Source organism: Coenobita brevimanus, chromosome 57 (genome assembly GCF_032717465.1).
Source record: "Coenobita brevimanus isolate Jiangsu-jjx chromosome 57, ASM3271746v2, whole genome shotgun sequence".
In the NCBI taxonomy this organism is placed as follows: Eukaryota; Metazoa; Arthropoda; class Malacostraca; order Decapoda; family Coenobitidae; genus Coenobita; species Coenobita brevimanus.
Genome location: NC_137010.1, coordinates 13,638,348 through 13,651,652, shown reverse-complemented (window position 1 = coordinate 13,651,652; position 13,305 = coordinate 13,638,348). Strand labels below are relative to the sequence as shown.

Here is a 13,305-nt window from a genome sequence, read left to right as displayed (position 1 = left end):
ACATTCAGTTAAAAGAACTCACTTACCAGTAGTTCACTCACTCCATGCAGTGCAGCCCTAGCACTGCCATATATTCTCTTGAGAGCAATGAACAACTTCCTTTCTACTCCACAGACTTTTCAATGCCTTTGATATTCTCTGTCTTTTTACTCTGTCATATACTTTCTTCATATCCAAGAAGGTAGCATTCAACTTCTTTCCCTTCTCTACAAAAATGCATAGAGTTTAGGTCAGGATATAATGCAAGATAGGCTTCAAGAATGTTCTTGAAATATAATATTGTGTTATACAATTACAAGTAATTCAATGGAGGAAACAGAACTAGGTTGTGTGTGAGGCTGGAGAAAGTAGGGTGAGGTTTTTTGTGAGGCCAATAAAGTAAATAAAACTGTCTTAAAGAATTTATTTTCTGATAAACAATGGCACTTTTACTCAGCAATGGACTAACTGAACAAAAACAAGACTTGGAAACACATGAGTTAACAGCTGACACAGTGATCCATCCCGATGCACCACTTATACCATCATGGGACTGCCATACACATACGATCCTGTTTGCGGTTCAGATGAACCTGCCGGCAGTTCTGATGATGTTGCCCCTGCCCAATCTCACAAATGATGCTCTTGTTAATGACAGAGCAGCATGAGACAATAGAACCCCTTTCTCCTTTCTGAAGTTGGTCCAGAATTTTCACCTTCTCATCAGTGTTAAATATTTTCCTCTTCTTTTGATGGCTTGAAGAAGATGCAGTACTTCGATGCTTAGACATCTTGGTTGGAGAGAGAGAGAGGTGGGTGGGGGGAGGGAGGGGGAGAGAGTGAGAGGGGGGGTGGGGGGAGGGAGGGGGAGAGAGTGTGGTAACTAAACAAGCACTGGACCACAGCTTCCACTTATGTACTGACATGTGTTGTGAGTGGGGGTGGGTAAATCATGCCATAGCAGTGCCTGTAACAGGCAAATACAGTAATATCTCAATTATCTGGTGTAATTCAGCCAAACCCCCACCTGAATATTGCAAAAATGCTGGATGTTGCATTGGTACCCCTAATGGGTTATCCATTCAGTGTTTTGCCAGATAATATGTCACCACCCAAAGCCATCCGTCTCGACCCTCTATACTAAAAACTTTCCTACGGTACTACCCTTAAGTAAAAGATTAAAATCAAGCATAAAAAAAAATACAGTACTGATACAGTACATATAGTATGTAATACAGTACATAATGTAAGCATAATCATACTCACCTACTGTTGGCACCACCACAAAAGCCACAACCTCAACAAGCAGAACTAGGGTATAGCAGTCAGAGCACCTAGGCATGGAGCACTGAGGGGCCACAGGGGAAGTCGCAGCACTACAGCAACAAGTGAGGCACAGAGGGCCACAGGCTGTCACAAAACTAGGGGGTTGCCACTGCATGGCTCACAAATTCACAAAGCACAGATATGTCCTCACTATATGGCATTCACTGGGGAGAATGAGAGGGTGACAGTTGGCTTGGCATGTCGGGTGGGCCGCTCCTGCAATGCACTGTGATTGGCTGGTGTGTGTCGCTGTGTTGCAGGGTCTGCTTGCATGCCAATTGGGTCCCATGTCTGAGGCGGATGATACATATTTCCACCAAAAAACTCACAGCATCGCCAAATGCTTCCCATTTTGGAGCCGGATATTGCCTAATTTGCCGGATATTGTTTTAAAAGAGAGGAGCAAATAGTGCTGGATATTGTGATACGCATGATATTGTGATGACAGATAACTGAGTGATTATGAGAGATTACTGTAACACATTTGCCATGGTGGTAAATTATAAAATAATATTCCCTGTCCGAGGATGGATGGGACTGGAGAGTGTTGTGCTGTGAGGGTGTGAAAGGTAGACCGAGATGGTCTGGGCATGTTAAGAGGATGGGGGATGACAACTGGGTGCTGAGAGTGATAAGTGTTAATGTTTGGGGTAAGGCTGCAAGAGGCAGACTGAAATAGGCCTGAGACAAGGTCACAGAGTTTGAAATCAGGGAAAAGGGACTGAATTGTGAGGCTGGCACAGGTTGAGCAGCATGGACAGCCACCGTAAGGTGACCAAGGCCGACAAATCCAAGCATGCTGAAGCCTTTATGAACAAAATAAATGATTTTGCAGCTGTATCTGAAAATATTCATATTATTTTGGTCCTTGCTAAATATAAAAATTATTATAAAAATTGCATTATATCATGACCTTACTGTACTTTTATCAAACAAACTTTTGTGAATGCTTGTATCTGCATGTATGCATACACATACACTTGTTAAAAACCAAAGTGAAGTATATCATCACAATCATTGCACTTCCCAGTCCTACTTCACACTTCAAAGTACAGGGCATAGGATCCAAAAACAGGAATGTGAATGCTCACAGGAAATATACTATCAGCAGTGCTCAGTGAAATGGGACTCAAATCCATTCACTCATCAAACCTTGGAAATATCTTGGTCATACATACACAGTGTCACAATAAAATACCAACAGCACATAAAAGGTAACAGCTATTTCCATAACAGACCCTTAACTGGGTTGTATAATTACTTAAACTGGGGCATTTTAACCATTAAACCCCCCGGGACTTATAAATAACTAGGAACTACAAACATCACTGACATACCGAATGACTTACATGTGTGGCATGTGTGACAAGGATGACTGTTTTGGAAGCAAGTGAGCCCTTGATACAGTTGGTGAAGATGTGACGTGCCACTTTTGTGTCCACTGCACTCAAAGGGTCATCAAGCAGATAAATTTCACGATCACTGTACACAGCACGTGCCAAGTTAACTCGCTGCTTCTGGCCACCACTGGAGGAATATCATCATCAATTCTATCATCATCATTATTTGTATTTGTACAGGTATTTTGTACCTGTATTTGTCCTAGTAATTTACTGAAGGATCAGACCTTCTCCTTAAAGAAAAGTTATTTTTAGAAGCAACCCTTTCCCAGTGAATAAGAACGGAATGTCTGTAGAAAAGGTAGATATGGAAAATGAAGTGATATACTCGGCTCTGTTCATGTATCAGAGTCTGTAGATATAATCAGCATGAAGAAACAAGGTGCAAACTCATTACACGGCACACTTCCATTACCTGTGTAAATGTCCTGTGAAGAGCCTGTGGTGGAAATATGACTATTCGACAAACATGTGTGGAGTGCATGGAATGCATGGGATAAGAAACAATGCAATTCATGAAAGATGTAAAATAAGGATGTCTGTTGAAATAGGATAAAGAGTGTACTTATACGGTGTGGTCATTTGGGAGGAAATGATATAGCATAGATGAGGTGGCAAAACAGGCCTAAGTGAATGAATCTGAGGGGTAAGACTGTGTGGTAAGCATTCATATTTTAGTCAGCAAGACCCTCTTGCTGGGAAAGGGTTATTAATCTCTGGTGTTTCCCAAATGACCAAAAATACTGTATAATGAATCTTTCAGTAAGATTTTGTCTTTATTCCTGCTATTTCTAAATTATTTTAATCAGCTTTGGAAAAGCCTTACACTGAAAAGGTTAGGAAGGATATCTAATAACTCCACTGAGTATGATGACCTCCTGGATCAATATAAATCTTGCAGTGGCCAGATGATTTATTCAGAATGGCAAAGACATCCTACACTGATGGGACTGTATTCATGTGGGCACAGAAAGCTTCCTAGTACCTCTTCCTTAGCAACTAATTTTGCATAATGCACAATAATATACTCTTGTTTGTCATTTATACAGTACATTTTGGCTATCAACAAAGTTTGCATGAACACAAGAAAAAAGAATACAAATGCTTAAGTAGAAATAAAATAAGAAAGTGCTTAGGAGCTTCCTTTATCGAAAAGAATAATAACACAGTGAGCCAAGGGCAAGGAGCTAAACAAACCTTAGATTAATCCCGCGTTCCCCAATCTCCGTCATCTCTCCATTGGCCAGAAGCTCGATGTCAGACTCAAGGGAACATGCCCACAGTACGTCCTTGTACCTGCATGACTCCAGCTTCTGTCCCATAAGCAGATTCTCCTGGAAAGTGTCATTGTAGATCCAAGCTTGCTGGGTCACCAAAGCCAGATCCCCATTCACTGACACAGTACCAGACAAGGCTTTCATCTGTGGGAAATGCATTACAATAAAGCCTCTGGTAAAAGTTTGTGCAACTTTAAAGTTAACTCTTTCAAGTATTTTTTATGCTTTTAGCATCAAATCTACATGCTGCATTAATGATGAGACATGCAATGCTTCCACTTATCCAACTATGAATTTTCAATAGTCTTGAGCTTTGTCTTAGTGTAGGGATGCCTTCTGGTCTCTACACTGAGTGACAAGCCAAATGGCTTCCTGTACTCTGGAAACCATTTACCATGCTGGTTGGTAACCACATACAGGGAGTCCTTGATAAACAAAGCCCCAATATACGAAAAATCAAAGGTACGAAAAGCACTATGAGGAAATTATTCAAATTTGGTGCGCAACCGACTGCAGTGCCACTGTTGTATATGGGGAGGCAAGCAACTATCTCCGTTTCGTCCCAGTCTGTTCCTGCTCCCCAGCTGTGTAGTGCGTGCCTTCTGTACTCCAAGAATCTTTTGCGTCTTTCGCATCTTGCATCATGCCACCCAAGCGTCCTTCACCTTCATCATCATCTGTGGAGCCTCTCAAGATAAAGCAACACCGAACCCTGACACTGGAGCGCAAGCTCGAAATTATCAAGAGGCACGAGGAAGGCCAGGGCGTGAGTGAGATTGAGCCTCACCTGTATATACTGTACAGTACTGTTTTCTATTTTTTATTCAGCACTTTGATAAATAAACAACTGCTTAAAGTTCATTTAGCTTTTGTTCATTTAGCTTTTATTAACATTTCTACTGCAGATTTAAGAGCATACACTCAGCCTAGTACAGTACAGAGTAGTTAGTTGACAGATTTTTCTGGGGCTCCTGGAAAGCATCTCCTAATTTTCTGAAGTTTCTCATAGGGAAAAATGCTTCAATATATGAGAAATCAATGTACGAAAGATTTTAAAGGTACCTAACCCTTTTGTTTATCGGGGACTCCCAGTGACCGGGGTTTTTGACTGGGTTAAATGTCCTCCAGATTCCCCTATCTAAAATCACTTTATCATGGCAAATGTTTCGGAGACCCTCAGAGGGCTTATACCCGCCCAGGGCCCCAACCCAATGGGCAGATTCGCTTGGCCATGTGGAATATGAGAGGTGTGAATGAGGAGAGCAAGAGGGCGGAAGCGGTGAATGTGTTCAAGCGTGCGAGATATGCCATGATGGAACTGTGTGAAACAAAGATAAAAGAGTGTGAAGTAGGGGAGTGGGAGGGTGTGAACTGTGTAAGATCAGGCATGAATGGGCAAGGAAGATGCAAGGAAAGAGCTGCTCTGTTGATGAATGAGATGTGGCAGAGTGGAATGAGAGAGTACAAATGTGTCAGCTTGAGATGTATGTATGTCAAGCTCAAGTCTGAGAAGGTGAAAATGGCAGTGACTGTTACGTATGCACTGCATGATGACACGAGTGAGAGAGAAAGACAGATTTTGGGATGAGCTGGATGAAGCAATGGGAGAAATGCCCAGGAGCTATAAAGTGATTGTACTGGGCGATATGAATGGAAGAGAAGGCACTGGTCCTGAGGACGAAAATGGGTTGTAATGGAGTACCAGGATAATATGATAATGGGAAGTGACTGAACAATATGTGTCAGGAAAGGAGGTCGTGTATTTGTAACCCATATTTCAACAACAAAGATGCACATTAGTATACATGGTATGGAGGGAATGTGGATCATCTTGAAAGGAGCCTGATTGATTACGTGCTCATAGAGAGGTCGATGCTGGGAATGGTTGTTGATATGAGAGCCATGAGACGACGATGTGGAGGACTGTCAGATAATCTGACTGTGGTATGCAAGATCAAGAGAGGAGTGAGGTGGACCAGGAGAGAAAGCAGCGGTCAAGGAGATATATAATAATATTAATAATAATAATCATCCCTACGTGTCAAGTGGGGTTGGTGGAGGATTAGTGCCCCTCCCTGTAAAACAATTAACTCTAAGCCATTGGCCACCCCGTCTAGGATACATGGCGTCTGGCAATGAATGAATGAAAAATCATCATCTGGCCTTTTGTTTCTCAAAAGCGACAGTTCTTCCTTTGGGAATTCACTAGCGCTCGACACCCATACGTTATTTTTACAATTATAAGAATTGTGACATTTCTTGTATATAATACAAGCTACATCATATATACATGAAAGTGGCAATAATTAAACCCTATAATCATCCGTCATAGTACCTCTCTCCAGGACATAGCATTTTGAAAAAAGAAAGGCTTTCAGCTGTCTCTTAAAGGATTCAACAGTAGAAAGTTGTCTTATGGACAATGGCAATCTGTTATATAATCTAGGGGCTCTATACGCAAAAGAACGATCAGAGAAAGATGACTGGTGGATGGCTCCTGGCTCATCAAGACGCAAGGAATCATCTTCACTGAGTAACATCACACCTGGGCGTGACGATGGGAGTTTTAACAATTCAGCAAGATACTTCGGCTCACCAAACTTAAGAACCTTGAATGTAATAAGACACAGTTTAAATTCAATTCTAGCCTTTATTGGTAACCAATGCAACTCAATCAGAAACGGGGTAGTTGAGGTTCTTGGGGGGAGACCAAAGATAAGCCGTGCTACCCTGTTCAACACAGACTAAACTTTTGTTAGTATATTATTTGGAAGACAAACCCACTGTGAATTACAATAATCAACACGAGACAAGACCACTGCATGGACCAATGTTAATAGGCATCGTCTATTCAGGAATTTTCTCACAGAGTACAGATTTCTGATATGCAAGTTACACCCTCTTACAACCTGATTAATATGTTCTTTGTAATTTAACTCAGAATTAAAATAAACACCCAGATTTCGAACAGAAATGACTGAATGAAGCTGTGACACGCCAATGTTCAAAGCCAGGGCATTGTCAGTGACATCACCCCTTCTGTTTCCTCTGATGATGATGATCTCAGTTTTACCATCATTCAGCTTAAGTTTCCTCTTAGCCATCCAAATCTTAATATCAGACATTAGAGATTCAAACTTTGTCTTAGTATCATTGATATTTGACATCATAACATAGAGCTGGGTGTCATCAGCATAAAAATGATAGGACACATCATGAGCATCAAGTAGAGACGATAAACTACTTGTGTAGACAGTAAATAGAATTGGACCCAAAACTGATCCGTGAGGGACTCCAAATAGAAGGGGAGCAGAATCAGAGCTAGTGTAATCAACAACCACTCTCTGAGATCTGTCCGACAGATACGACTTAAGGAGCAAAAGGGCACTATCACGAACGCCATAAAAATACAGATCGTCCAACCATAGTTTATGATCTACTGTATCAAAAGCTGCAGACAGATCCAACAGAACTAGGAGAGAGGACATCCCACTACAAGTGTTATATATATACTGAAAGTCAAGAAGCTGAGGATCAAAGAGATAGCACATAAATACAGGATCAAAGTAGGGGATGAGGTAGAATTAGTTAATTGGAATGAAATGAATCTGTACAGCCTGCGGAATACATATAGGGATTGCTTAGTTAGGAACGCTAAAGCAGTGTGTGGGGTGGCAAGAGTAACAACAAAGAAGAAAGGTACAGCATGGTGGGATGAAAAGGTTGAGAGAGCACTGGAGGAACAGAGGAAGAAGTGGCCAAAATGGTTACAGGACACAGGTTCAGTGGAAATAAGAACTGAATATTGTATATTGAGAGCAAGAAGCACGTGAAGAGATTAGTGAAGAGGAGAAACAAGGATGTTAATGATGATAATTCAGGAAGAAAAATGAATGCAAATTACTCTGAAAATAGGAAGTTATTATGGAAAGAGGTGCAGAAATGTAGAAGTGAGAGTAGAAAGAAATGTGAAAGTGCGAAGGAGGTAAATGGTAGATTATTAACCCATGGGGATGAAGTACGGACCAGATGGAAAGAACATTTTGAAAGCCTAATGAATGGGAATAGAGAGAGAGAGAGAAGCAGCTGTAAACATGATTGGTTTTAGGGGTCTGCAGAGGAGTGCAGTGCTAGGAAGCATGACACTTGCACAGGTGGAGAGTGCTGTGAAGCGGCTGAAAAATGGGAAAGCAGCTGGGGTTGATTACGTGTATGCAGAGATGATTTAAGTGTAATGGAGAGAGTGGAATGAAGAGCCTGTTGGAGATATGTAAGAAAGAATGGATGAGTGAAACTGTGCCTGCAAAGTGGAAAAAAGCTGTGACAGCACCCTCTATACAAAAATAAAGGTGAGCGAAGTGAGTACAAGAATTATCGTGGCATAAGTTTGAGTGTGGTAGGGAAGATATATAGAAGAATTTATTATAGAAAAAGTAAGAGAGATATCAGAAGTCCTAGTGAGTGATGAACAGGGTGGCTTTAGGAGTGGCACAGGATGTGTGGATCAAATGCTTGCTGTAAGACAGATAGTGGAGAAGGTTTGTGAGAAGAACTATAAGGTGTTTATGGTATTCATGAATCTGGAAAAAGCATATAACAAAGTAAAAAGAGAAGGATTGTGGAAAGTTCTGCACATGTACAGTGTAGATGGTAAGCTGCTAGACGCCATCAAAAGTTTGTATGATGGTAGTGAAGCACGTGTAAGGGTAAATGGGCATCTTAGTGAATGGTTCACGATCAATGTGGGTGTGCGACAAGGTTGTGTGACATTCCCATGGTTGTTCAACATATATATGGATGGGGTGATGAGAGAAGTAAAAACAAGAGCAATGGGGAAAGGGATGGCACTGGAAATGAATGGTGATGGATGGAATATCTCAACTTTGTTGTATGCTGATGATGCAGTACTGCTTGCAAATACCGGACAAGAACTTGGTAGACTAATGCAGAGTTTTGCTGATGTCTCTGAGAGTTGTGCCTTGAGTGCAAATGTAGAAAAAAGTAAAGTGATGGTTACTGAGAGAGAAGGTGACTCCCAGTGTGACAATAACATGAATGGAGAGACACTGGAATTGGCGAGAGCGTTCAAATACATGGGTACAGTGATAGAAAAGAGGCAAATGTGCAAAGGAAGTGGAATGTAGTGACACAAGAAAGGAAAGTAGCTGGAGCTATGAAGGCCTTGACAAGAAACAGAGGCTTGAGTGTTGCAGCTGCACAAGGCTTACATAAAGGAGTGTTAGTGCCAACTTTAACTTATGGATGTGAGACTATGGTGTGGCATGAAAATGAAAAGCCAAGAGTGACAGCAGTGGAGATGGGACTGCTGAGGAATGTATGTGGAGTACAGAGAGTGGATAGGATATTTTATAATGTGATTCATGAAAGATGTGGAGTGAGGAAGCCTGTGGACACCACAACCGAAGAGAGTGTACTGAGATGGTATGGTCACATGGAGAGAAAAGATAACAACAGAGTGGTGAAAAAGATATATCTCAGCGATATGAATGAGGGAGGTGGCAAAGGTAGGCCAAGGAGAAGGTGGAGGGATATGCTGAATGAGTGTGTAAGGAAGAGAGGTAAAGAAGTCAGTGAGGCTAGGGGACTGACAAAAGATTGAGCTAGCTGGATGAATGTTGTGAGAAGAAGTGCACGATCAGGGATTTGGCAGCCCTTTTAACATGACAGCATTCGGACTGACTCTATCAGATATATTTATGTGAAGCTACAGAATGTGTTAAATGTTTTTGGCATATCAGATACTGCCAGGATTCCAGGGGCTTGAATAATGAGTGACTAGAAGTATGGCCCACTGAACTGGGCAAACCTGGGATGTCTGAATGCTGTTTCTGTAACAGGGTCTATAAAAACCGGCACTGTTCAGAGGCAAAGCAGGGATCCTCTCTTTGGCTCAGTACAGTAGTAATGTGTGTGCGTATCAAGCCTGAGGGCCTGAGATCGAATCTCGGTCAGACAAGTGATTAATTTGCCAAGTTTCATTTCAGTCATTACAGTGGCCAGCAGTGGTGTGGGATGTGAGGCGAGACTCGGCTGACAATTTGATGTAGTTCCTTGGTTAGCTGGCAGCATTCTAGTCCTTACATCCTGTGGATGAGCTGTTGGGTGTGGTCCGCGCTTCCCCAACGGTGGCCTCCAATGATACGCTACTGTGTGTTGGAAAACTCACCAAATTAATCATTAAGGGGAGAAAAGTGTGATATAAGGGGGTCTATAAAAGCCCGCCTTGCTTAGTGGCAAAACAGGGATCTTCTCTGGCTCAGTGGTAATGTGTGCACATATCAAGCACGAGGGCCTGAGGCTAGTATCTCAGCCAGAAGAGTGCGATTAATCTGTTGAAGCCATATATTCAGTCATTACACTACTCCTTACCCTGCCCTAGGGCAGGAAAGGCGTTTCGGATGATGATGATGAAAAACACTATAGTATATGAGCAACCCAACTCTGAAACCTGAAGTACAGCTATATGCTTTGATTGTAAGCTTCTTTTTTTTCTTGCTAGCAGAATTTGTCATGTAAATTTCATCCTCATGGAATACACAGGAAAAGCATGCCCATGCCATAGGTCAAGTTTATCTTGCATATCACTTATGAACTTTGAATGAGTCTCCCAAATATGGTATTTAGTAGAACATAATGAATTAAACCAGTGGCAATTATCAGTGTCTATCTATCAATCTACTGCCAGAAGCCTTAATCCCGTAAGGGGTGGCCAAAAACAAATCGCCTCCATGTCACCCTGTCCCCGCCATTTCGCTGCCCTGCTCCTAGCTCACACCCCCCTCTCTCATATACCTCTCCACTCCATCTCTCCATCTCATCCTTGGCCTCCCCCTCCCTCTCATCACCCTCCACCTCACTCACAGACATTCTCCTCATCAGTCTCTCGCTCTCCAACTTCTCCACATGGCAAAACCAACTCAATACGTTTCTCCTACTTCCTATCACATCCACATCCACACCACAGCACTCTTCACTTCCTTATTTGTCAGTCTCTCTCTCCATGTGACTCCATATGCTCCTCTCAAATAACTCATTTCCACTGTTCTCACTCTTCACTCTTGACTTGTGTCCCTCTAACAAGGTCCAAGCTTCACTTCTATACGTTAGAGTTGTTATCATAATACAGTCATGCAGCAACTTTTTCACTTCCATGCTCACTTCCCTGTTTCTTATCACTTTCAAAAAACCAGCAACAATTCTTCCTTGTTGTACCTTTTCAAGCACTTCAACCTCTAAACTTCCATCCTTGCTCATCACACTACCCAAGTACTTAAAAGCACTCACATTTCATCCTCATCCTACTTCATTATACATTCACTGACTCCATTTCTCTTGAAGACCATAACTTTACTCTTCCCTACATTCACCTTTAGATTCTGTTTCTTACACACACTCCCAAACTCATTCATCAAGCCTTGCAGCTCCCCTTCGTCATCACTTAACAACACACCATCATCTGCAAATAAGAGTACAGAGAGTTTCCACACACTGCCCTCTCTCATTGCAGCCGCTCCAACATCCACTGTCCTACCTTGTATCTCTTTTATGACCCCATCAATAGAATAACCATGGGGACATGACACATCCGTGTTGCAACACAACCTTCAAATAGAAAAATTCACTCAGTTCACTGTCCACACACACTGCAGCCTTAGCACCCTCATACATACTCACCAAGGCATTGAACAACTTCTCACTTACTCCATATATTCTTAATACTTTTCACAATTCTTGTCTATCCACCCTGTCATATGCTTTCTCCAAATCCTTGAAGTCCATGTACAACTTCTTTCCCTTCTCAAGAAACTTTTCCACTAAAGACCTAGGAATGAATATCTAATCTACATAACCCCTTCCCTTCCTAAAACCTCCCTGTTCTTCTCCAACTAATTCCTCTGTTATTTCCCTAACATTGTCAATAATTATCCTACCATATACTTTTCCTATTACACTAAGAAGACAAATGCCCATATGATTACCACACACTTCTTTTTCCCCTTTTCCTTTGTACAGGGGAATAATTATACCTGACTTGCAATAATCCTGGACTTTACCTTCCTCCCAGGACAATCTGCACATCTTCCACATCCATTCTACTACTATCTCTACCCCATGCTTCAGCATTTCACCACACCCTCCATCAATTCCTAGGGCATTCTCCATTTTGACATTATTCAATGCTTCCACAACTGCCATCCTACTAACTTCTTCCTCTCTTCTCACATCCTTTCTTCTCCCAGCCATTCCCCAGCCACTTATACTCGCATTACTTTCATTCTCTATGATCAACAATTCTGTAAACTGTTCTCCCCATCTCCTCACTTGTTCTCCCTTCTCCACTAGCAATCTACCATTTTTATCATTCACTCCCTGACTAACTTCTTTAACACCCTTCTAACTCTCTTTACCTCTTTTCAGAATATTTTCTCACATTCCCCCCACATTACACTCAACTTCCTTCCAAATTCCTCATCCACTCTCTTCTTACTAATCTGTTCACCTCTCTCTTCCTCTCTACATATAGTTCTCTCTTCCATCTCTCAACTTCCTCCACTCCTGTTTCTCATCCACTCACTATATGCATTCTTCTTTTGTGCCACACTCTGTCTCACCTCTTCATTCCACCATGCTCCTTGCACCCCCTTTCGTCTTCTCTTCATCCCACACACCACATCAGTGTTACATACACTAAATTTACCTTTGATACAGTATCTACTGTGCGCATGTTTCCTTACTAATACAACCAGTCTAAACTGATCAAAATGATCAATGTACTGGATATCAAATAATGGGTACCACCTGAGCTATCATGAATTTCCCCTCTTGTTAAAAAAAAGTTACCAACTTTTGCTGTTCATCTAAATATTTTGACCAAGAGTCAAAATAATTTCAAAATAGATCAAGACAGACTTTTTCTTAAGAAGCTGAACTATTTTACAGGCAAGGGTGTCAACACTTCATAAAATCTGGGTAGTTAAAATGTTTATCCTGAGACATTTATGAAAACTCTGATGAATTTGCTGGTACGGTTTTTATGCTGGAAAGTGGTGGTCTACAAAGAACACAAAAGAAGGTACCACAAGAAAAATCCACATAACACATGATAACTAAGAACATATAGGGGCCATCATATACCATGACTGGTATACAAAACAGATATTAACAAAGTATGGTCAAACCTTCCTAAACATGCTTAACTGATCTGTCAAACTACTGTAATAATGAAAACCCCAAAAACAAAATAAAATTATAAATGAGAATTAACAAAATTGGTTTAGGATCCACACATATACACTAGCTTT

General features: G+C 41.4%; 1 protein-coding gene across 1 annotated transcript in view; it reads right to left on the bottom strand.

The window, feature by feature from the left end:
* LOC145402098 (ATP-binding cassette sub-family C member 5-like) overlaps window positions 1–13,305 on the bottom strand; it is a 279,936-nt gene that overhangs the window by 84,026 nt on the left and 182,605 nt on the right. Inside the window, exons 15-16 of the mRNA XM_080274212.1 lie at window positions 3,903–4,126; window positions 2,655–2,832 (exon numbers count right to left, since the gene is read on the bottom strand). Of these exons, the coding sequence (XP_080130338.1) occupies window positions 2,655–2,832; window positions 3,903–4,126 (402 nt within the window). The remainder of the gene's footprint in view (window positions 1–2,654; window positions 2,833–3,902; window positions 4,127–13,305) is intronic.